General features: G+C 49.5%; 2 protein-coding genes across 2 annotated transcripts; one reads left to right on the top strand and one right to left on the bottom strand.

Moving 5' to 3' along the window:
- Positions 1–744: 744 nt before the first annotated feature.
- Positions 745–10,658, bottom strand: LOC124702872 (patatin-like phospholipase domain-containing protein 4). The gene is made up of 7 exons (XM_047235046.1): positions 10,084–10,658; positions 9,104–9,247; positions 7,898–7,970; positions 7,686–7,791; positions 7,497–7,593; positions 1,171–1,266; positions 745–1,078 (listed from the first exon to the last, which is right to left on the bottom strand). The coding sequence occupies exons 1-7, from the start codon at positions 10,606–10,608 to the stop codon at positions 935–937; spliced, it is 1,185 nt and encodes a 394-aa protein (XP_047091002.1). The 5' UTR covers positions 10,609–10,658; the 3' UTR covers positions 745–934.
- LOC124695958 lies at positions 10,646–14,653 on the top strand. Its single transcript, XM_047228754.1, has 4 exons — positions 10,646–10,660; positions 10,846–11,012; positions 12,992–13,127; positions 13,675–14,653. The coding sequence occupies exons 1-4, from the start codon at positions 10,646–10,648 to the stop codon at positions 13,870–13,872; spliced, it is 516 nt and encodes a 171-aa protein (XP_047084710.1). The 3' UTR covers positions 13,873–14,653.
- Positions 14,654–25,853: the final 11,200 nt, after the last annotated feature.

Below are 25,853 nucleotides of genomic sequence, written 5' to 3'. Positions count from 1 at the left end.
CATGTACATTCATCCCGTGAGCTTGTTGGCTACTATGACGCCGATTGGGCGGGGTGCCCCGACACCAGAAAGTCCACTTCTGGCTTTGGCGTGTTCTTGAGCTCCAATCTTGTGTCATGGTCCTCCAAACGGCAGCATACCGTGTCGCGCTCCAGTGCCGAAGCCGAGTATCGCGCCGTCGCCAACTGTGTTGCAGAAACGGAGTGGCTCTGTCAGCTTCTGATCGAGCTTCAACAACCACCTCCTTCATCGACGGTGGTGTACTATGATAACATATCCGCCACTTACCTGTCCAGCAACCCGGTGCAGCACCACAGAACCAAGCACGTCGAGATTGACCTACATTTTGTGCGGGACAGGGTCGCCCTTGGTGAGGCACGCGTGCTCCATGTACCTACGCCCCGTTTCGACTTGGGGGGGGGGGGGGGGGTTGAATAACGTGTGTTTCAGTTGTAACCTCTACCTCCTATTCTGTCGGTAGGACTACTTCCACCTCCCTGTAATGCGCCACTCTCTCTGTTCTGCATAGACTGTACTTAGGCTCCAGAGCCCTTTGTGCTCCATACGACAATACAACGACTCTTGTCTGTCTTCTGATTTGTCTTCAGAAGTGTTTTCGCCATATAATAATTTTGTTGGCTTGCATTTATTACATGATCTAGTTTCACTTTGAGCCGGCTATTTGGTACCATATGACACTTTGGAGTGGATGATCGCATGAGAACAAATCGTGCGACGCAGGGATTCAATGGAAAATGGGCTGAAAACTTCACCACATTGTGCGTAAGGTTACCACTCGTGCAACTATATTATAGTACAAATTTACAGGAATCGGCTCTTAATCTCTGAGCGGAACCAAATACTGGGCAATTTGGGAGCAAACAAAGGCAATGATGTCCCCGAAAAAAAAGGACCACAGTATTCTCCGACCTTCTCAATCTGTAGCGAGCGGTAGTTCATTCTTCATAACTGACTCAGCAGGATTCTGCTCAGCCCATACCGCTGCATCCTGGTACCCAAGCTCGTACAATTTGTCCAGAACTTCATCTTCAGCAGGTTCCAGAGCCCAGTTGAACAGCTGGAATTCGCTCAAGAGCATTATAATGGTTAGTTTTAGACCATACCCCATGGGCAGTTGCAAGAACTTGCACTAATGTGAATTTCTGCTACCTGTCGGGGAGTAGCTCTGTTCTCTGGATTGCAGTCTGGACTAATACCAATGCCTTGCAGTCCTAGTCTGCTAGCTGGGAAAGCACAGATGCGAACCTACAGCAATAGATATACCGGTCAATAATGAGCATCTTAAAACAAACAGTCAGCACTGCACTTGGTACAGATCATGTGCAATGAAACTAGACTATGTGGGCGGAGTGCTACATTATACTGGTTGCGCCATTGGACATTGCATTGCGCTAAGAGTAATGGACAAAAGCCCCGGCTCGCAAGTCAGGAAGAATATCAGGCCAACTTATGCCTTGCTCTGTCATATGTCGAAGGAGAAGCGCTTGGTTAAGCACAAAATATAGATACTATTTCAGTGAAGTATATGGGTATGTTCAGTACAAACAAAGCATAAACAAGTGTACTTCAGAATGAATATGCAAAGAACCATTGGCATGGAAGACACATGTTGCAGAATCATTTTGAATGGCAAATTATCAAACGGTAGCAGAGATGCCTTCATCCTTGGGAGATGCACATCTCATGGCCTTTTCCTTGCAGCATAATCAAAAAGCCTCTAGATGACTCCACGGGCGATCCTTCCGAGCCACCCGACGCGGAGGACCTCGCGCTGCCGGCCCACCCTGACTTCATGGATGTGTACATGCCGCCGGTTGACATGGAGAACTTTGCGCACTATAGTTTCGCCTTCGTCGACCCAGAGAGCCCGAACAATGGCGCGCTGGTGCGTGGTGCCCTCCTCACCTACGTCCACCGCGAGCATGAAGCGCGCATGGCCACCTCCGCATATGGTGCCCACCTGATCGCCTTCCGCACTCCTCAGAGCCGCCTCCGTGCGACCCTGGAGGGACCGTTCCCCTTCCAGGAGCATACGGTCTGGTTTGAGCACCACGAACACGCGGAGAATCGCTCGCGTTTTGAGCACCGAGGGTTCGTCTCGCTGTCGTTGGTGGGCTACCCCATCGAGAACTGGAACCGGAGGCACATTCAGTGCGCCGTCAGCGGGTCCTCCAACCCATCGCAAATCGAAGAATTCTGCCTCACCGGCGCCGAGTTTACTGCGGTGTTCATCATGGGGAAGTACGATGACTACCACGCCATTCCCGACGAGCTCCACGTGAAGAGGCACGACGGTGTGATCACCTTTGTCGATGTGTTCCGCGTTCGATGCTGGGACATTGGCAAAACTTCCGACGACGACCCGCCTCACTCGCCGCAGTACAGTGGTGGCGCTTGGGGCCTTGGCGCCGGCGCCGGCGGCGGAGGAGGCCCTGGAGGCGGCCCCGGCGGCAATGGGGCTGGACCTGCAAGTGGTGGCAGGTCAGCTGGCGCGGGACCAAGCAGAGGCACTCCCTTCGAGCCGGGGTCCCTCTCCAGGTCGGCTCGCCAACGCGGTGCCCGTCGTGCGCCGGGATCCTTCGCGGCCCTAGTGCCTGCTCGCGGATCCGACGCCGCCCCCGCTGCCAACGGCGACGAGCTCCCCTGCGACCTCGCAGACGCACCCGGCACCACGCCGTTCGCGATGATCACGCCGGTTCCGTCTGCGATGGAGGCGGAGTAGAAGACATCTACAATTGTGAAGTTAACTAACTTAGTCGGAACTACTGCTATACACTAGTCATCCCTACCGGCACCACGCCGTTCGCGATGATCACGCCGGGAGGCATCACCAAACCAGCCCAGCTGCATGTCGCGGTCTCTCCAGGTTTCTTCCACCTCTTGGTTGTGGGCCCTGCTGGTGAGCTGGGCTTCTTCCGTATCCGGCGGAACTATGGGCCGCAAGGGATGGTCGTTGGGCCGCAAGGCCTGCTGCACGTGAACCTGCTAACAAGCTCGATGGGACTCATCGCCACGGCGATGAAAATCGCGGGGCGCCCAACCGCGCTCTCCACGAACTTCTTCGCCGAGGCAGTGATCACACTCTCGTGGGCTCGTCCTCGCCAAGCATCTGCCCCCGTACCTCAAGGAGCGCTGCCCCATGGTCTTGCCGCCGGCGCCTCGCATGCCCATCGGCGGTCCCATCCGCCGTGGCCGCCGCACTGCGGCTACCCGCTTCGGCCCTCTCCAGGCTCCCCAAGACGAAGCTGACGACGAGACGGGGCCAAGGCGCAGCAGAAGGATCAGGGACGGAGCCGTTGGCGGATACCAGGACATGACGACCAAAGCGCGTAGGCTGGAAGGAGCTCCCCCGGCGAAGGGGATGAGCGACACGCCTGTGCCGTTCCTGCCCGCTGAAATGCTTCGAAGCCTGGCCCGTGGTTGCAACCTGCCTGAAGACGCGCTGAGCCGCCTGGCGGCGGCCTCCCCGGTGATCGCGGACGTGGACTGATGTAGCCTCCTCGGCTACTGCAACCGCTCCGGGCGCCCGCTCGGCGTTCACGCCGACATTTTTGCTCCACCGGTGCCTGGATCATTACCGCCACTCGCCTCTATGTCGTGTGCTCTACGACTACCCCGCTTATATGTGTGCTGTGTTTGCGTAGGCAGTGTCGTCTTGGGGGACGACGATAAGTGCACCGTAGTTTAGCCCTCTATTTTAGATATGTCTCCCTCGGTGTTGTGCCTGCAAGAAACCAAGCTGACGGCGCCCTCTAGTTTCAAACTTCGCTCCTTCCTGCCGCGCTCGCTCTGCCCACGAGCTCGTGGACGCCGTCGGCGCCTCGGGCGGAATCCTGACCGCATGGGATAGCTCTCGCTGGACCCTCGTCTCGCGTCACGCTGGCTGGTTCTGTCTCACCACAGAGCAGCGGTCCGCTGCCGATGATCGCCAGTTCTTCGTCACCAACGTCTACGGCCCCTGCGACGACACCGCGTGAGACGACTTCTTCCTCGAGCTGCGCGGCCTCGTGACCGTGTGTCGCGGTCCCTGGATGATCGCGGGCGACTTCAACATTGTGCGATGGCCTGACGACCGCAGCAATGCGGCCTTCGACGCCGGCCTCGCCTCAGCCTTCAACTCCATCATCGACGAGCTGCTGCTGCAGGAGCTCCCGCTCCTCGACCGCAGATTTACCTAGTCCAACATGCGCGACCAGCCCACCCTTGTGCGGCTGGACCGAGCCTTCATCAACCTGGAGTGGTCTGCTATGCTTTGCAACACCACCCTTGGCTCCACGGTGCGCGCAACCTCTGATCATGTCCCGCTCGTCGTGTCGGCGACGTCGAAAATCCCTATACCATCGGTCTTGCGATACGACAAAGGCTGGGCGCTCGGTGCAGGGTATTGTTCCCTGGTTGCCCACGTTTGGGGCCGCCGCTGCAACCAATTGGCCGACCCCGCCGCACGTCTGGCCAAGAAGCTCAAGTGGGTAATCAAAAAAGTGGGCGCGCGTGCAGAAGAAACCCAATGATGTCATTGCTGCATGTCGTGCGGCCATCCAACTCCTGGATCGGCTCGAGGAGTGCCGTTGGCTGTCGGCGGCCGAAACGCTGTTGTGATCGTTGGTGAAAGAACAACTCTCGCGTCACCTAAAGTCCAAGTCCCTCTACTGGTGTCAGCGATACTCCATCCGATACTGCCGGCTGGGTGACGAAAACACTCGGTTTTTCCATGCATGTGCCTCCGCTCGCCTCCACAAAGACACCATTCACGTCCTCCACGATCGGGGCCTGCCTGTCTACAACCATCAGCAGAAAGAGCCCGTCCTCACCGGGTACTACTCCGTGCTCATGGGCTCGCACGTGCAGACATCCTTCGACTTTGACGTCAAGTCCATGTACACGCCCATGCCAGCCTTGGCGGCACTGGAGCTGCCTTTCTCCATTGATGAAGCGCACGCACGGACGGACGCCTCCCCTGGGCAGACGGTTTCAGCCCTAGTTTCTTCAAACGTTTCTGGCCAGTTATCAGACAGGACATGTGTGATCTGCTTGCAACCTTTCATTCTGGAGCCACCAACCTACAACCCCTCAACCAGGCGTACATGGCTCTGCTGCCCAAACGGGATGATGTGGTTACTGCTGATGGTTTTAGGCCGATCTCGCTGCAAGGAACAGCTGTGAAAATTCTCTGTAAGATGCTCACTCGAAGGATCCAACCACTGATTCCCTCGCTGGTGTCCATTGATCAGTCTGCCTTCATCCGCAGAAGGAACATTACTGATAACTTCGCGTATGCTGCGGAGCTGGTCCAGTGCTGCCACAAACGCCGTGCGCCAACGATTGTCTTGAAGCTGGATTTCCGGAAGGCGTTCGATTCTGTGGACTGGGGAGCCCTTGATCGCATTCTTAGGGCTCAAGGTTTCGGCGATTTATGGTGCAGCTGGATACGCGCTATTTTGGAATCTGGCCGCACCGCTATCCTCCTGAACGGCGTGCCGGGGCGGTGGTTCGACTGCAAGCAGGACTGCACCAGGGCGACGCCCTGTCGCCATATCTGTTCATCATCGTGGCCGACATCCTCCAGGAGCTCATTGGGGGGACACCTGTCCCTGCCGGCTGCTCCACCCGCTCGTTGATGACCTATCTTGTCCGGTAATCCAGTACGCTGACGGCACCCTCCTGCTCTGCGCGCGTATGAAGACCAAATTATCCGTGCCAAGGAGCTCCTCGACTCTTTCTCGGGTGCAACCGGCTTACAGATAAACTTCCCAGAAGTCCGCCTTCGTGCCTATCCATGTCCCTGATGGCCGCGCCGCCACGATGCTTGCGTCCTTGATTGGGTGCTCACCTGCGGCCTTCCCTCAAACCTACCTTGGCTTGCCACTCATGACGCGCAAGCTTCGTGTTCAGAATCTCCAGCATCTTGTTGTGAAGATTGAGAAACGAGCGCCGGGCTGGAAGAGCTCCCACCTGAACCTTGGATCTCGCTTAACCCTTACCGACGCCATCCTGTCTGCCCTGCCCACTTTTGCCATGAGTGTTATCCCGATGCCGGTGACAACAATTGACCACATGGACAGGCCGCGGCGAGGCATGCTGTGGAAGGGGAAATCGTCGTGCTCGGGCGGTGACTGTCAAGTGGCTTGGCACGATGTTTGCCGCTTTCGTGCTGAGAGTGGGCTGGGTGTACGTGACCTCCACTGTCACAATGTCAGCCTCCTTCTAAAATTTATCGACAAGCTGATCCGTGACGACGACACGCCCTGGACACGGTGGGTTCGCCGCTGGTATGGCGTGAGCGGCATCTCCAACCCGCCATCGCCGACAGACACTCCAGCTTGGCATGGGTTCAAGCGGTTGTTCGCCGTTTACCGTGGGCTCACCAACGTCAGGGTGCGCAATGGCGTGACCACCTCGTTCTGGTTCGACAAATGGCACGCCGCGGGCCCCTATTCTCTTGCGTCCCCGCCCTGTTGACCCACTGCACGGACCCGGCGCTCACCGTCGCCGACGCCCTCCGTCATGCTCGACTCGCTCTCCCTCTGCAGGACCGGCTCACCGTCACGGCGCAAAGACAGTTGGGCGCCCTGGAGGCCTCCCTCCGGCATGCTGCCCTGGCCGAGGAGGCAGACTCGAGCCTGCTCCCGGGGGAAACCAACTTCACCGCGGCAACTGCATATCACGTCATCCACTCCTCGGGCGTGGGCATGCCGCTGACGGAAACCAACTGGGAGAATTTCGCTCCTCTGAAAGTCCGGATGTTTTTCTGGATTGCTCGGCACGGGAACACCAGGACGCGCTCGCTCCTTCATCGACATGGGTGCCTGCCCTCCCCCCGCTGTCCCTTCTGCAACAAGGACGAAGACCAGCTCCACCTCTTCTCCAGGTGTGCACGCTTGTCGCCGCTGTTCGCCGCCGTCGGAGCACCTGCCGTGGCCGTGGCGGACGACCTGGAGGGCGTATGCGCTGCGATCGCCGGCCCGCTCGAAGCTCACGCCCCCCTCGTCCGAAATTCGCTGGTGCTCTTGCTGCTCTGGATTATTTGGAAGAGTAGAACTCTATGGTCTTCGATGGTGTCCAGATGCGCACTCGGTGCATGCTCGCCATGCTGGCGGAACACTGCGAACTCTGGCTTCTGCAGCTGCGTGGTAATGCCCTGTGACACTCTGTAGATGAGTGGCTGCTGCAGCTGCGGGGTAATGCCCTGTGACGCGTGTGTGTTTGTTAACCTCTCTTCCCACCCCTTTTGTACCTCCTGCTCAGTTACCCTGTACCCCCCAGCGGCCTAGCCGTTTTCACGATGAATAAAAGTGAGAAAGGACTTCAGGTGGGGGCTTTTGCCTCCCAACGTTGAGTTGTCAAAAAAAAAGCCTCTAGATAATTATATATCATGCAGAACTCTAGATTCCAAATTTATAGCATGCAAGCCACTCTAATAGTGCTTGTGATCACAATAATGTTGCAGGAACAGAAAAAAGTAGTTGTGGATATACTGTTTCGGAAGCAGAAGTGGGTGGCATAAACAATGTAAGCCCCCCATCAATGCACAGCCTGTTACGGAAGAAAGTTGCAGGCCTGGGAGCTAAATATCTGAAACAAGAACAAACAAAGCATCCCTTTATTAAGAAAAATATAACAAAATACGTAAGTACAGTGTTAGGAAAGGTTAGCATGGGTCTTACCCAGGAATAAAAGAGGATGTAATAACTGCATTAATCACATCTTCTTTGGAGTCAAATTGGTCAACCAGTAAGCCCGTAGGCCTCCAGGACAACTGAGTAATAGCAACTGTACGAGAAGAATATCAGTTTCCTTAAAATGCCAAAGTTACAAATGGTAAAAAATGCACATAGGAAGTATGGAGATGCGACACTAGTATAATATGAAGCTTTACCACGGATCCTTCCGTTGCACCTGATGTGCAGGTCATCTGGGAGAAACTTCTCCAGAACATTCTTGAGTACAGCCTGCACACACACAGGATTACATGGTGAAACATGTCAAATTCAACCAGCTAATTCAGGTAAGAACTAGTGCTCAGATGTCAGATCCTTTGAACATTAACATATTTTTCTAAGGACGTATAACAAGATAGCAGGTTAGAGGTTACTCATCACCATTTTGTGTCACTACTTTACTTGAAGAGGAAAACATGAATTTAATCTTGAATTATTATAGTAAAACACCAACTGACTGGCATTCAATAAAATGCAACGACCTATAATAGTACAGCACATCCCCAACGGAGTTGGAAAATTAGTCATGAATAAACCATCACTCACATAGTGTTGGTATAATTAACCCATTCAGGGACTCAAGAGTAGGCATTTGGCACCCAATGATAAATGACAAATATAATTTGAAGAGCGAAAAAATTTAATAGCTAAGTACTCCCTCCGTCCCAAAATATAAGGCGCCCAAGGATCAGTCAAAAGTCAAATCTTACTAACTTTGACTAAATATTTAGAAAAAATATCTACATCTATAATATTGAATGGGCACATTAAAAAATATTTTATGGTGAATCTATAGATATTGATTCAGTGTTATAATTGTTCATGTTTTTGTCTATAAAACTTGGTCAAACTTAGAAAAGGTTGACTTTTGACTAATCCTTAGACGCCTTATATTTTAAGGACGGAGGGAGTACAATTTTTATATTAATTATTTTTTATAAATCAGCAACCCAAGGAAATACTTAAAGGTTAAAGGAATGCACGCAGCAAACAGATGCACCACAATAGATATGCCCCAAGCATGTCGTTTGTGCCACATTCCATAGAAGTCACCAAAATACATGATAACTCATGGTCATACCCTACACTGCTGATGCTTATGAATCTAATTTGACAGTATCTTAATATTTTTAATATTTTAATATCTAATTCCTATTGTTGCATTTAGCAGATAAAAATCATAAAACAGAACAATGGAAGAGTTTCAGTTTGTTAAGAAAAATGCGCAAATCACTAATTTGGAGGAAATAATTCAGTATGAGCATTCTTCTGGATCATTTGCTTCCTTACCTTACCTTAACCACACAAGATTCAGTATACTATACATACATTTTGCAAAAAAATATAATAAACAGAAAACATACCTCAAGGCGAAATGCAGTCCCTTTACTCCGGCAGTTCTCAGCTAGAATCTTGGTCACCTGCAGAGCCTCTTGCATTGTGTTCCCGGATGCAATCACTGCACAGATTATGGCACCAGCTGATGAGCCAGCTAACGGAGTTCTTTCCTAATGCATGTGCGGAAAAGGTGGAAAAAATTATAAGAAGGTTTCTACAATAAAGACACAAACACATAAGTGATGAATCACACAAATATATGACTTGCCATCCAGAAATATGGCATGCCCTACCACCAAGGTTTTTAGTATCAAGATACTAAGTGGTATCGTTTTTCCATCAACAGATCCGTATCATAGAATCATATCATAGTATCACGATACAATGAGATATCTATTTTTCCAAAATATAATCGACTTGTGTATTAAATAAAATAGTTACCTAGCACATTTTTCTAGGAAAACATAGTGGCATGTCATATTGTTCTTGTAAGGGAGTGGTATATCATATTCTAGACTTGGAGCATGCATTCCAACACCACAAGATGGATGGATAGGTGGAAAATAATATGTTTAGTCTACAACAGGAAACCACTGAAGTGATTACCTGCTTATAAGGTACAATGATGTCAGCATGTTAAGTAATTCTTTGATTAGTTTTAACTGATGTGTGGTATCGCTTGTTGTAGAAGTATCAGGATACAATCGATTCAAGGCATGGTATTGCACCAACCGGATTGGGATACACAGTGTGATATGTATTGTTTCAATTCGGTAAGATCTTAGTTTCGTAAGATACAAGAATCTGTATCACGATACTAACAACCATGCCTACCACCTCGTACTACAAAGCAGGATGAGATCAAGAAACAAGCAAGGCAGTCTGTAACCAATAAAGGCGCTCAATTTCGTGTAGACTAGGTACAGTGGCAGAAATCACAATTCTGCCGAGCAATCTAGCAATACATGATGATGTATGCTGGTGAGGTGGGGATAAGGATGCATACTGTGATGTAGCCTTTCTCGAGGAGGTACTGCGCGGCGCCGATGTGGTAAGGGAAGAGAAGCCCGGCGGCTGAGAAGCTGAACCCGGGGCTCGCCGTCGCCAGCTCCCGCCTCTGCCTCTGCCGCTCTGCCTCCACGTCCTCCGGTCGCTGCTCCCATATCACCCCCTCTCTGTCCTCCACCTCCTCCACCGGCGCCGTCCCCCTGCCCGCGCGGACGAACATCGCAGTCATACCCAAGAACAGCTCTCCGGTTCTCACTGCGAACGACTTCTTATCCTCCGGGGCCGGCGGAGGCGGCGATGGTTCGGGGTCGCGGCGCGCGGCGGCGCGGGCGAGGAGGAGGCGGAAGCGCGACGCCCGTGCGGAGGCGCAGGCGGAGGCCGATGGAAGAGATGGAGATGTAGAGGGTGGCGAGGGTTTGGGCGTGGGCCCAGAGGCGGAGGAGGAGGAGGAGGAGGAGAGGAGGGCAGCCATGAGGTCTCGTCGCCGGCCGACGAGAAGGCCGCGTGCTCTCGCCCGGAGCATACGGTGCTGCGTAAGCTCGGATTCTACTACTACTACTATGTCGTTTTGTGCGGTGGAAATCCTAGCACGGAGTAGATTTTTCTTAGATGAGATTTGTTTTTGTTTTCACGTAGGAAAACGCTTTGGAACCCCCGGGGGATAGCGCGCTTCGCTTCCTCCGGCTCCTACAGTCGACGCGTGTCCCTCCACACGTATGGAGGCAGCGGGTGGGCGCACGAAGGCCTTATCTCTTCCTAGCAATTCTCATCTTCCTCCTCCGTTCGTTCCCCTTTTTCTTTCTTTCGCGTCTGCATATCCTCCTCTCCAACAAAGTCCACCTGCCACCGCCTCATCCCGAAGCTCGCCTGCCTCGCCGACCGTCTCCTGGTCGGAGCTCGCCCGGAGCTCGCCCGCATCCCCGCAAGGTAGCTGTTGCCTCTCCCACACTCAGGGTCTGCGTGCTCCATGTCCGATCTTACCAGGCGTCGTGACAGCTTCTCGAGGTCGTCGCCACCATGAAATCTGCTCCAGAGGCAGGCGCAGGTATTGGCGTTGCTGCCAGGGGTGGGCAGTGCTGCTAGAAGGGGCAGTCGGCCTTGCTACATGAGGCGGCCAGACTTGCTGCAAGTTGGCCGCTGGCGTGGCGCGGCGGCGTTGCTACAGTAGCCTGCCGGTGTTGCTACAATGGCGCGGCGGCGTTGCTACTAGCGGCCGCCGGCCTTTCTACACTGGCACGTCGGCGTTGCTCCAATGGCCCGCCGGTGTTGCTACAATGTCGCGGCAGCGTTGCTGCTAGCGGACGCCGGCCTTGCTACAATGGCGCGGCGGCGTTGCTACCAGCAGATGCCGGCCTTGCTACAACCGCCACACGCTGCTGTTGCATCGACGACGCACGCCGGCTTCTCCGGCGGCGGCCGTGGACGACGGAGGAGCAAAACCGGTGTGCCCGGATGGGGGAGGTGGAGCAGCAAGGAGGGTTGCTGCATCAATGACGGCACCACGTGCTTCTCCGGCGACGGCACGGCGGGGTTCTACGGCGACGCTATAGAGCGCTGGTAGGGGTGCCGCCGATGCAGGCGACAGGAGTCTCCGGGGGATGACGCTGTCAGCCGTTCTTTCTTTTATTTTCTTGGTTAGTGCGGGGAACGTTGACCCGAGTGGATGGCTGATCACCCCATCGAACGGCTGCGGACCTGGGGGATCGGGCGATTTGATCCCCCGGGGGACGCTCAGCACGCTCCTTTCACGTATAGTCTCAGTTAATTCGGAAACCACGATATATGTTGGTTACGGGGCATAAAAGAACTGCTCGGACATACCCATAGCCATACGCCATACGGCGTGGGATTCAAGGACCATCTTTGCACCATGGTGCACAAGAGCTATGATTTCAAGTGGGATGGGATATTCCATCAATCCCGTGTCCCATCCCACCCCGTTAATCCCATTCATCCCTTTAACAAATCTCGTTAGTCCCGTACGGGCTGAGTGGGACGAGCCCAACTGGCCCAGCGACAGCCCACACCTCCCTCTCAGACCACCACTGTGGTTGACGCCTTGACAACACGAATCTCCCGAAGTCTCGAGGAAACCCTCCACTGCCGCCGATATCCAGGTCTGCGCGCCGCCGCCGCCGTATCCAGGTCTGAGCGCCGCCGCCGCCGTATCCAGGTCTGCGCCGCCGTCGTCTGCGAATTTGCCGGCGCCGCCGCCACCCCGGGCCCGTCCTCCTCCGCCGCCAGAATCTGGGGATCCCGCCCCTGGAGCTCTTCCCCCTTCCCCCTTCCCCACGGTCCAGGCCGACGGCCCGTCCTCGCCTGAACTCGCCCCTGCTCCCTCCAAAGCGCTCGTTGTATGATTGTCTTTCCCGATCAGTTTTCTATTGGGACAAGTGGGATATGCCATAGGAGCCCTATTGGTTTTTACGTTGATGGGATAACAGGGAGGTGGGGCAGCGGGATAACAGGGATGTGAGAGAGTGGGAGGCGGGCGTCCCATACCCATCCCACCTGAAATCCTAACAAGAGCACATCACCCATTTCATTATGGCGCGCGCTGAGCGTTCTCGGCGGATCTGATTTCAGATCCCCGAATCGGTAGCCGTTGGATGGAAGCTTTAACAGCCGTTGGATGCGCGAAGCCGTACCCGTCCCCGCTTTTGCTACTATGCATGCACGTGTAGCAAAAACTTATCCGATTGTAGCAACAAATCGAATCAGCACGTCCTTCGATCGGAGAGAGGGTGGAGCTCCCGCGACGCCGCCGTCGCCGGTGCATGACAAGCCGACGCCAAGCAAAGCAAAGCAGAGCGCGTCGATGGCGCACCTGCTGAGATCCGTCCTCTACCCAAACGGAGAACCTAATCGTGTTTCACAGGTTGGATCGACCTCCTCATCAAATCCAGATATGTGTTGTCGTTTTCCGGCAGGATCCTCGAGCGGTGGCGCCGAAGTTCCGTTGGCACAACCAAATCGAGCAACCTACAAAAATCCTCCTGTGTTTTCAGTCATGACCCGGAGATTGAAGAACCAGCTCCATCGGTGAGTGAAAGCAATTTCTGCGAATTTTTTCAATCTAGTTGCTACTTTGATTTGATTTGCTATGACACTCAGATGCTCATATGCAGTGTTAGATTTGCTACAACTGATAGTTTTGCTAATTCTAGTGCTACATTTCCTAATGCTAGCGATAGAAGATGGTGTTGCTCCTGGATTGTTGAGAAATTGTGCTGCAGTTTGCTAACAATCGCTATAGATGGTGCTGCTTTAGGACAAACTGTGATTAGACTTGAATGTTGCTACACTTGCTACACATAGTATTAGAGATGAAAAAAGTTTAGCATTGTACAATCCATTGCAGTGTGCATGAATCAGTTGCTGCTCATAGAATCAGTTGGTGCTACATTTTAGTATGCATGAATAAGTTGATGCTACATTGTGTAGCAAAACTAGGGTTAGCTTAAATACCGTGAATCAGTTGATACTACATTGTAGTAAGCATTTGCTACATAAGTAATTTTTTTGATTCAAATACATTTTTACTCCATTGCGTAGACAAATAACTTGAACAACATTTTCACACATGCAGGGTTTTGTTGCTGACAGCATCTTGATGGGTTTTGATCTGAACAATGCTGCACCAGAAACAAATTCTGCACCAAAAATCAGTGCTGCTGGAAAATTTGTACCAGGATCTCAAAGTGCGGCAACTGGTTCTGCTACAAGTGTAGCTCAGGAATATGAAAAAGAGATATTGTCCAGCCTATGGTGCCATATGTTGGCCTAACTTTTGATGATATTGAAGAAGCAAGAGAAGTGTACAATAATTATGCATACAAACTAGGTTTTGGTACACACATTGGCAATACAAAGGACAGCACAGCGCGACAAGCGCCAAAAGGTACAATTCCGAGCACAGTGTTTGAATGTGTTCATGCTGGCAAACCTTCTGATGGAAGAGCTAAAACTACTAGAAGCAAGTTAGAAGGTTCTGTGTAGCAATGGATATGAGCAGCTTCAGTGCACATAAATTAAAAGGGGAAGCCAGCAACGGAGCAGATGGATGTAAAAGACACAAGGCAGCGAAACATAGTGCTGCGACATGACTGCAAGGCACACATGGTAGTTGGGATGCGTGGAGGATTTGGGACAGTCACGGTTTTCCATGCAGAGCACACACCCCATGGTGTCAACGGTTGGGAGAAGATGGTTCTACCGATCACACAGGAAGGTCCCATAAGAAGATTTCTAGTTGCTGCAAACACTTCACAACCAAAACATTCCTACATCAAAAATAATGGGAGCCCTAGCAGATGTATGTGGTGGTGATGTGAGAGGGCTGCCATATGTCAACAGGGATGTATCAAACATCCGCACAATGCTACGAGAAGCTGTGATGCTGCGAGATGTTAGCCTGACAGTTGAGTACTTTGAGAGTTGAGTACTTTGAGAGTTGTACTGCGAAATGGTCATTCAGGAAAGCATGTCGCGAGCAACTCGCTGGCATTGCCTCCACGGGCAACGCATACAGTGCTAGCACTACCAGTAAACGTGCTCCCACTGTCTCACGAAAGAAGTCGCAAAATATGTCCAGATAAATACGAATTTTGACAAAATTAAGATATCACTTAAGGAACAAAGAAAATACAAAATTTAAGGTGCAAAATTCGAACAGTATATTCATAAAGTGAAAAGCACGTGAAGCTGACTCGTATATATGATAAGGCGCAACGACATGGAGGAACTAGGACCTTAGATGTCAATATATCTGGTGAGGGCTGAAGCTTCTGGCCATATGAGGGATCTAGAACATCATCTTCGTCATGGGGCACATATGCCGATATCCTTTTGCGGCCCAGTGGAACGTTGGTGCCACCTGTTGGTGTGCTTTCGAACCTCAAACACTTCAAAGAAACACACCAATGCATTGGTCAAACAAGCTAGCTTTATTATAATTAAAATGCAATCGGAATCAAACAAAATATTTTTAAGGCACGTAAATATGGAGTACTCCACCAGTACGTTTCTTGGATGGAATGTTGTAATGTTTGGTACTGCTGGGCTAGTAAGAAGTGCTCTGAAGTGTATAATTGGATTGTACTAGACCTTTCCATCAGTTCGAACTTTCGGTTGCCTTTGCTAGTACTATTAGTAGATACATCCATTTTTTGTCAAATCTCAGACAACTTTCATGGGACACAGCGAATAGATGAAGATTGACATGAAGAACATCACAGCACATACAAATATATAACGAGGAACGACAAGATGGAGGAACTTTGACCTAAGCTACTCTGCTAGCAACCAACTCCAGTGGACGAGAATGTACAAGTTCGCTAGGACCGCTACAGCTCAGGGTGTTCTTTAATAAGTTGAGATCTAAGATAATAACCACAAACGCGACAATGCATAGGATGTGTGTGAGTGCGTGATTAACAAAATGAAGGAAACAATGAAATGCAAGTAATGAACCAACGTCGTGAGATCCATCACATAGTTTAGCGACCAACTAGCTAATTCATATCAGTCGACCAAACAAATGCGATATCAATAAATAATCGAATAGAATTTCAGCGAAAGGGGAACTATACCAATGGTGGACCGCTGGGCGTCGTCATCGCCAGCTAAAAATATAACGTGTGCGAAGGGAGAAGGGATTGTAGTAGGCCGGTAGGCGGAGGCGCCGAGGGAAACAATGTTTCCGGCGAACGGGAGCGAGAAGAAGCATACGAGCGCTGGTGGATGTCCGGATCTAGGGTTCGTAGAACTGGGGAAACTGGTCGGGTTTACAAGTCACTACAGTACCCTCGACTCAGGCAGAAGAGGCATTTCAAAATTCGAAATTTTGACCAGGCGGAAAATTGGGCTACTCAAACAAGACTCGTGGGCAGAAGGGGCATTTCGATATTCGAAATTTCACCAGGCGGCAATTTAGGCTACCCAAATTTTGGAAATTTTCGGATAGGTGGGTAGCTGGGTCTGCAATCAGCGGGGTCTGGGCCTGAGATAAGTGGGCCCATAGTAAGTTGGGCCTCGCCTCCAAAAGCTCCTCCGCCTCTTTAATTTTTTGACATCTGCAGAGACCTCGAAGGGCTTGTATTCCGGATTCCACATGACATCCTCGCCAGCGCCGGTGACGAAGCCACTTGGAACTGAAAGGAAGGTCAGCGCCGCCGCAAGCTTGTCTAAACTTTGCTTCTGCAAGTTAGAGGATCCGGTTCCACCAGTGTAACGTACAAGCTGCCATAGCTTTGTTCTACCACTTTATGTTTCGGGGGCAAAAAACTACCACATTTTGCTGAGATTTTCGCAAAATGCACTAAACAGGTTCTAAATAGGAATTCTGCAAGCAAGTCCCTGAACCAAAATTATGTTGCAACGCACATATCTGAACCAAACTTGAATGATTCTGAGAATTGAGCAAAGAAGAGTGCGGTTCAGTTTAGCAAAGACAACAAACAAGATGCAGAGCACGTACCTTTGGACCACCAACACCACCGTCGACCATCTATCAGCCTCCTTCCAGTAGTACTCACCAGTAACAGTAGCCTAGGTGTCGCCCTCCTTCTAGATGGCACCATCTGTCGGTGGTTCGAGGAAGACGGTGCAGCCGGGGACGGCTGAGGCAACGACGGTGTTGCGCGTCCACCTGCGCCTAGAGGATGCGCACGTGCTCCTCCATGATCACGTTGGGATCCAGCACTTGCCGCCAGCCGATTGGCTCCGCCATTGCTGCTCTCTCCTCCTCCGATGCCAGGATGCAGTACAGTACACAGCCGCCATCGAACTCCGACGAGGTGGGCTATCGGTCCTCCTCCCCTAGCCAACCCACGTACACGTTGCCTCGCCATGGATGCCGGCCATCCTTCCCGCGGCCACGCCACAGTCGTCTGGTCCCCCTCCTCTCCGCTGCCCGAAGGTCGAGGGCCTGGCCTCCCTCGACCACCAGCCCCGTCACCATGCTCCGACCATCGATCTCGCCGGCCTGGAGGACAACGCCGACGTGGGACTCTGCCGTCACCACGGGCGCCACCGAAGGTAGCCGCCGCATTCCCCCGCCGCTGGCCTACTGCTCTACTCGTACGCGTGGGTAGCTGCTCTGTCCTCCTCTCCCTGCAGACCTTCTTGCTTGGCGGCTACGAGACCGCACCCACGCCGTCCAGGAGAGGCGCGAAAACAGCGTCTGCCACGTCGTACGATTCCGAGACTCCAGCTGAGAGACCAGAACCACGCCGTCGCCATTACGAGGGGCAACGCAGGCAAGGGAGCCCGGTGGCGCCGGCGGTGGGGGCATCTGGCGACGGCGGTGCCAGGCCAAGGACAGAGACGTGGGATGGAGGTGGGGAAGAGGAAGAGAGCTTTTCAAAAAATCCCAAAATTTACAACCTACTGTTCAATTTTGAATTACTTTCAATAAATCAGCATAAAATCATTTAAATGCGCGAAACTAGCTACAAGTCATTAAAATTCTTAATAGTTTGCAATTGCCACTGAAATGTGGCCTACTTTACGTAAAAATGTAGAGGTACCATTTGGAACAGTATTTTCTGTATCTCATTCACAAAATAAACCTACTTCGTCATTTAGAAAATGAAAATTGATTTTATTTATACCAAAAAGTTGAAAATTCTAGTTTGCAACATTGTTGGGAATGTCAAGATGCAGCACCATGCGCAATTCAGGCACGTTATAGCAAGCTATGCCACAAATATGGTCATAACTATGTCATTTGGCTTGAAAGCTATGAATCTTCGTACACGATAGTCCGTTTAGTGAGTAAATATGTTTCTTATTACCCTAATAGAGGTTTCTTATTTTCACTATCAACTAGTACACATATTAGCACTCCATGCGAAAGAATTTCATTTTTTTCAGGTTTTCTTCATTTTTTTAATTATTTCAAAACGGGGTCAAAATGGTCGACATGATTATTCATAGAAAGAGGTTGAATATTTCAGCACTATCATCGGTTTCTCTATGTAATAAGTAATATGTATCTAAATAAAAAAAATCGGGACTTGTAGGACCAAGTTATAACACACCTATAGTGCTAATTTGAATTACTTTCAATAAATCGGCAAAAAGTCAATTAAATGCGCGAAACTAGCTACGAATCATTAAAATTCGTAATAGTTGGCAATTGTCACTGAAATGTGGCCTACTTTACATGAAAATGTAGAGGTGCCTTTTGGAACCACATTTTTTGTATCTCATTCACAAAATAAACCTACTCCGTCATTTAGAAAATGAAAAATGATTTTCTTTATACCAAAAAGTTGAAAATTCTAGTTTGCAACATTGTTGGGAATGTCAAGATGCACCACCATGCGCAATTCGGGCACGTTATAGCAAGCTATGCCACAAATATGGCAATAACTATGTCATTTGGCTTGAAAGCTATGAATCTTCGTACACGATAGTCCGTTCAGTGAGTAAAATATGTTTCTTGTTACCCTATTAGAGGTTTCTTATTTTCACTGTCAACTAGTACACATATTAGCACACCATGCGAAAGGATTTTATTTTTTCAGGTTTTCTTCATTTTCTTTTAATTATTTCAAAACCGGGTCAAAATGGTCGACATGATTATTCATAGAAAGGGGTTGAATATTTCAGCACTATCATCGGTTTCTCTATGTAATAAGTAATATGTATCTAAATAAGATTTTTCGGGACTTGTAGGACCAAGTTATAACACACCTATAGTTGTATTTTGAATTACTTTCAATAAATCGGCATAAAGTCATTTAAATGCGCGAAACTAGCTACGAATCATTAAAATCCGTGATAGTTGGCAATTGCCACTGAAATGTGGCCTACTTTACCTGAAAATTGTAGAGGTGCCTTTTGGAACTGTATTTTTGTATCTCATTCACAAAATAAACCTACTCCGTCATTTAGAAAATAAAAATTGATTTTTTATACCAAAAAGTTGAAAATTCTAGTTTGCAACATTGTTGGGAATATCAAGATGCACCACCATGCGCAATTCGGGCACATTATAGCAAGCTATGCCACAAATATTGATGGGGCCTAAGGCCACGTGGGTTGCCCGATCTCACGAATTGACCAAGAACAAGAGGGGGTGAGGGATGAACACGAAGAACACGGCGAAGAACACGACGAACGCACGCAACACAACCCGATACAATTCCGGTTTACTCCCGATAGCCCGAACCACTATCACGATAGAATCCCTCAAGGAGAGACACGAGGTAGAATCCCGGAGAGAAAGACCGATATATGATCTATGGAGTCACACGTGTGAGAGACCGCGGTAGAATCACAAGTGCGAAAGATAAATCATATAAGGAGTGCCTTGATACAACTCATAGATTTGTGTCTAAGAGAGGAGGGGGTTTCCCTAATCCCGGAGGGATGGTGGAGGCATAAGCCAAGTTCTCACTCAAGTTATGTCTAACCTCATGAAGGGGGAGGTGGGAGCCTATATAGGGAGCCCATAAGGAGGGGTAGTTTAGGGAAACAAGGGGGTACATGGGCCTTGGCCCGAATTGACTTGTGGCAGGCGCCTTCTCCTCTTGGCGACCTCGGACGCTCTTCTTCCTTCTTCTCTTCCATGCCTCCGTGACCTCGGCCTTGAGTGTGGTTCTTGACGTTGATGCACATGATGAAGCGAAGACCGTAGGTCGGTGACATAGGCTTCCCCAATGGGCCTGCCGAAGATGGTACCCGGGGTTGACTGAAGGCCCATAACCCGAAGAGCAAGAAGATTCGGAAGCCCAAGATACTATTAAGGAAAGCTAGAGTTGTAATAGGAAGCATTACTTGTAATCTTGCGGGACGGGTCGAAACCCTCCCGGACTACCGTAAACTTGTGTATTACGAAACCCTCGGCTCCACCTCCTATATAAGGGGAGTCCGAGGGACAAAGAAAGGATCGAATTTACTCGTCAACACAACCCTAGTTTCATATTCGTCGAGTACTTTTCGGCTGAAACCTTCGAGATCTACTTCCCCTCTACATCCAACGAAACCCTAGTCTACAATCCGTAGGTATTGACAAGTTAATACCTTGTCAATTGGCGCCGTGTGTGGGATCTAGAGGCGACAAGGAGCTGATCTCGATGGCACGTTCAAGATCGTCGACTTCATCGGTAGCAAGCAATGCGTTGGATCGAGGTAAACAGATCGAAACGGGTCTAGTTGATTTTGTACCTCACCCGCCCTCCCGTTTGGATGCATGTGCGTATCTGGAGGAGCCCATAGAGATGACGTTGGGAAAGATGGGTCGTATCGTATCGAAGTTCCGATTTCGTCGGGATCATCAGCGATCGACTCCGATTTCTCATCATGCGAAGAGGTGATTTCGTCGCCACGCTTCATCAGCGCCATGGCAAGTGAAAAACTCGCCAAGATCTTCGGCGACATGTCCTTCGAGTCGTCTGCGGACTCTGATATAAGCAGCGATTCAGATAGCGTCGACAGATTCAACTTCATCGACAGATCTGTTGCTCTCGAAAAGGTCTTCACCAATCTATACGATGGTGTCACCAATCCTGACAAAAATCAAAATTCAAAATATCATCAGATCTACGCAATTGAAGAAACAAACCGAGCAGAGCCGGAGACATCAGAGGCTTTCGACAATGCGGGAAACCCATATGTTGATCCCGCTGATCTTAGGCGAGGTTTAGGCACTAAATATGTCGGGCCTACACCACGTGTGAGGGTTCAACTCCCGCAAGAAGCATGGGATAGAGCCGCAAGAGCCATGGATGGTACGGAGCCAATGACCACAACTGCGACAGCAGAAGAATTGCAAGCTTATCAATATAGACTCGCTCGTGTTAGCAGGGAGCTAGAAAAACAGACAGCTGCATTAAATAGAAGGCAGGAGGCAACCTCCGCGTCAAGCAGGCGAAGAGCAGATCTAAGTCGACAATCAGGAAATTCGGGAGATAGTCACAGAGAAGCTCGAAGGAGAGCAAGATCTCGGCTACAAAATATACCCGAAGCAGAGAGGGAGAATTTAATTCAAAACCTCGACATGTCGTTCATGTCAATCGACACGAGGGGAAATATTATCCCTAAAACACCGGAAGCTGGATACATGGCAACGCAAGATTTCATCCTTGCGTCTAGACCACCTCCCGGAGATCCAAGAGAAGCACTGTATAACATGGCCATGGCAGGATGTGGAGCCATGGGAGCAGCATTCGCGGCTACACCTCCTGAAGGAATCGCAAGGCAAAATAGTCCGCGACCTACTGCAGCAGTGCAAGATCCACCGAGAGCAAGTGGAGTCAGAGATACAGTGACTCAAGCCAGGGTAGATAGATCGCGACAAGAGAGAAGGGAACATCGGCAGTCACCAGACCTTGCTGAAGAAGATATGTGCGGTCTCCCGTGTTTTACGTGACGGGTTCGAAAAACTCGAGTCCCGTCAGGATTCAAGTTGCCAGATGGTTTCAAAAAATTTGATGGCCTGCAAGATCCCGAAGATTGGCTTGTCGATTACCTCGAGACGGTGAAACTGATAGGTGGCACCAGAGCAACAGCAATGCAAAGTATTCAAATACACCTGAGCGGAGCCGCAAGATCTTGGATCAAGAAACTTCCTCCAGGATCCATTGACAGCTGGGATAGTTTCGAGGATGTGTTTGTGAAAAACTTCCGATCAACCTGCAAAAAACCGGCATCACTAGAAGAGTTGAGGTCGTGTCGACAAAAGCATGATGAATCAATGAGAAAATATATCCAACGGTGGAACATCATCAAAAACGTGCCAGAGAATATATCTGACGAGAGAGCAATAGATGCGTTCGTGGCAGAAATTCGACGAGGAGATTTTGTCGAAGACTTGGGGAGAACCAACCCAAGGACAGTATCAGCATTGATGGAGATCGCAAACAGATGGGAAGACGGAGAAGATGCTGTTCATAATAAGCGGCACAGGTCACCAGAAGAGGACCGTAGCCGAAATTTTCAAAATAGAAGACGGTTTTCTCGACAATTCTCGAACTACGATGCTCCTGGCAAAATATCGGCTGGTTTTCGGGGAAACACTGGAGGAAACAATAGAGATGAATATCAGAGGAGTAACGAACAGCGAGGCGACAATAGAGATGATTCTCGAAACAACAGGCAAAATAGTGGATCAAGGTTTCAGAGAACTTTTGTAACTCCCGAAGATATGATGAACGGGCCATGCCAGATGCATTTCTATCTTGATAACAATGGGAAGAGGCAGTCAGGACATCTGCAGAAGGACTGTCGCAATTTTCAAGCAATGTTGCGAGTTGCAGGGCTAGCCAATGCTCAAGCAGCAACTAGAAACCCCCAGGGACCCAGGAGTGAGATCCACCTCCCACCTCCTCTCGCGATCACGGACGAAAATCGACACCAGCTCAGAATAGCGGCAGCACCACACCCACCTCCGTATGTTGATCCTAACTCTAATGGCGCAGTCTTGATGATCCAGAAAGCTAGGCCATCTAATAGGGCGCAGAAAGTAATCTCGCGGCAAGTATTCATGGCAGAGAAGATGCCTCCACCAACGATTGAGTATTTAAATTGGTCGGGACAGGACATTGGCTTCACAATTGCGGATCATCCGCAGCAAGTTCCTCGACCATGACAGTCAGCACTTATCTTACCGGTGGTGATTGCAGGATTCGACGTATCTCGAGTTTTCATAGATGGAGGCAGCAGTTTAAACCTCATGTACGCGGATACACTAAGGAAGATGAACATATCCTTGGCAAATCTAAAACCAACCGACACACGCTTCCATGGAATCACACCAGAGAAGCCGAGTTATCCGTTGGGAAGAATCAATCTCGACGTTCAGTTTGGGACCCGAGAAAACTACAGGATAGAAAGACTGGAGTTCGAAGTCGTGGATTTCCCATCACAATATCATGCTTTGTTGGGACGACCAGCATATGCCAGGTTTATGGCGGTACCACATGATACGTCCAAAACGTATCCACTTTCCCGAACACTTTTGCTATTGTTTTGCCTCTAATTTGTGTATTTTGGATACAACTAACACGGACTAACGCTGTTTTCAGCAGAACTGCTCTGGTGTCTCGTTTTCGTGCGTAAATCCAACTTTCAGGAAAATCCTCGAATTTATGCAGAAGGTCCTATTTTCCCAGAATATTGGCGGAGCCGTAAGGGCAAGCCGGTGGGGGCCCGAGGGCCCCACACGCTAGGCCGGCGCGGCCCAGGAGGGGGGCGCGCGACCCTAGTGTGTGGCGGCCTCGGCTGGCCCCCGACGCCCTCCTTCGGACTACTTATTGCCTTCGACCTAAAAACGCACGGGAGAGAGTCGAAGTCGCCAGAAACCATCCAGTACGCCGCCACCATCGCGAAACTCCGTCTCGGGACCAGAAACTCCGTTCTGGCACCTCGCCGGGACGGGGAATTGGAGGAGATCATCACCGCCATCATCACCGACGCCTCTCCATCGACCAGCCATGTTTCCCCCATCCATGTGTGAGTAATTCCCCCGCTGTAGGCTGAAGGGGATGGTAGGGATTGGATGAGATTGGTCATGTAATAGTCATAAGATTGTTAGGGCATAGTGCCTAGTGTCCGTAATTGGTACTTTGATGATATTGTTGCAACTTGTTATGCTTAATGCTTGTCACTAGGGCCCGAGTGCCATGATCTCAGATCTGAACATGTTATTATTTCATCATGATATTCATTGTTTATGGTCTTACCCGCAAGTTGTATACACATGTCGCTGTCCGGAATCAATGGCCCCGAAGTGACGAAATCGGGACAACCGGAGGGGATGGTAGTGATGTGAGGATCACATGTTTTCACGGAGTGTTAATGCTTTGCTCCGGTACTCTATTAAAAGGAGTACCTTAATATCCGAGTAGTTTCCCTAGAGGCCCGGCTGCCACCTGGCTGGTAGGACAAAAGATGTTGTGCAAGTTTCTCATTGCGAGCACGTACGACTAAATATGGAACACATGCCTATTGATTGATTAGTACTTGGATACCGTTTTATTATTATCTGCAAATGCCCCTGCTTTGATTGTTACATGAGTTTCTCTCATCCATGCAACGCCCGTTCATCCATCCCTATGCCTACAGTATTTTAATCCTGCTGTTTACTATAATCACTACTGCTGTCCTTTTTACTCTGCTGCTGTTATTTCACTACTGCTACTGCTATAAAACTTTTACTACTGATAAACTCTTGCGAGCAAGTCTGTTTCCAGGTGCAGCTGAATTGACAACTCCGCTGTTAAGGCTTTCAAGTATTCTTTGTCTCCCCTTGTGTCGAATCAATAAATTGGGTTTTACTTCCCGCGAAGACTGTTGCGATCCCCTATACTTGTGGGTCATCAAGATTATTTTCTGGCGCCGTTGCTGGGGAGGTTAGCTTTATTTGGAAGTTCACTTGGATTGATATTGTTCGCTGCAAATTCTTCATCATGGGTAAACCTCGTGATACTAAGGTCGCCATATTACCATCCACTACAAGAAAAGGTACAACTCTAAGTACCTCTGCTGCTCTTGATTCACCATCTGTGATAAGTAAACTTGTTTCACCTCCACAAGCTTCAAATGCTGGTACTTCTGCTGAATCTGAAAACTCCTCTTATAATTTTGATGATGCTTCCGCTGTTCTTGATAATGATGGTTCGTTAGGATCTTTTCTAGATGCTACAATTGCTAGGTCTAGACAAATTGAAAATACCGAAACTCCTAATGAAAATGCTGCTACACCTGTTAATTCACCTGAGTCTGTTGAATACTCTAGTGATGATCTTGATGAAGATTATGTGGAACTTGATGATGATTTTATTGAAAAATGCAATGCTACTACTGATGCAAGAAAAATTAAAAAGTTGTTTGCAGAACATACTCGTTAGATATAAACTGTCTCCCGATCCTAAATTTGCCACATCTCCTATAAACATTAAGGATAAGGATTATGATTTTTCTCTTGATCTATCTCATATAGCTATTGTTGAGAAAACACCCTTTTGTGGTACTGAAAAAGAAAGTGCTGTAGAACACATGATTGAGTTATCTACTCTGAGTAGCTTGTTTTCTGATGATGTTAAGAAGCGTACTTACTTTGTTGCTAAAATCTTTCCATTCTCATTAAAGGATGACGGTAAAACTTGGTATAATAGTTTGCCACCTGATTCTATTAATAGTCCAAAAGAATTGCTTGATGTTTTCTTCAGGAAATACTTTCCTGCTAGTGCTCAACATATTGCTTTGCAGAGAATTTATAATTTTGACCAGGAAGATGGAGAGAAATTGCCTGAGGCTTGGGCGAGATATTGCTCTCTTATTAGAGCTCGGCCTGAACATGATTTGGAAAAGCATGATTTACTTGATATATTTTATAGTGGACTAACCATTGAGTCTAGGGCGTACCTAGATAGCTGTGTCTGGTTGTGTTTTCGGGAAAAGAACTCCAGGACGACGCTCGAAGAATTATTGGCTAAAATAGGCCGGAATCATGATGATTGGACTACACCTGAACCAACCCCAACACCGATACTGAAGAAGAGGGGTATGATTAAATTAAATGATGAAGATATGAGGGAAGCTAAGAAGTCTCTTAAGGAGAAGGGTATTAAATCTGAAGATGTGAAGAATTTACCTCTCATAGAAGATTCATGTAAGATCACTCCCCCTTCATCCATGATTGAGGTACACTCTCTTGAACGCTTTACTAGAGAAGATATTCCGTATTCAAAACCTCCTGCACAATGCTTAGATGAATTTGATAATTATATTGTTAAGCAAGAAAATTTCAATATGAGA

This window comes from Lolium rigidum, chromosome 3 (assembly GCF_022539505.1).
Source record: "Lolium rigidum isolate FL_2022 chromosome 3, APGP_CSIRO_Lrig_0.1, whole genome shotgun sequence".
Taxonomy (NCBI): domain Eukaryota; kingdom Viridiplantae; phylum Streptophyta; class Magnoliopsida; order Poales; family Poaceae; genus Lolium; species Lolium rigidum.
The sequence above is the reverse complement of the archived record's forward strand: the minus strand, read 5'-3'. Positions and strand labels throughout refer to the sequence as shown.

Bases quoted from the DNA above. Each gene is read 5' to 3' on its own strand.
- LOC124695958 (XM_047228754.1), top strand. The intron at 11,013-12,991 runs GTAGCTGTTGCC...CATCAAATCCAG, and splicing joins CTCGCCCGCATCCCCGCAAG to ATATGTGTTGTCGTTTTCCG. The intron at 13,128-13,674 runs GTGAGTGAAAGC...TCACACATGCAG, and splicing joins TTGAAGAACCAGCTCCATCG to GGTTTTGTTGCTGACAGCAT.
- LOC124702872 (XM_047235046.1), bottom strand. From the start codon at position 10,608: ATGCTCCGGGCGAGAGCACGCGGCCTTCTCGTCGGCCGGCGACGAGAC. The intron at 9,248-10,083 runs GTATGCATCCTT...CACATGCATTAG, and splicing joins TCGAGAAAGGCTACATCACA to GAAAGAACTCCGTTAGCTGG. The intron at 1,267-7,496 runs GTATATCCACAA...CTATTGCTGTAG, and splicing joins CCACTTCTGCTTCCGAAACA to GTTCGCATCTGTGCTTTCCC.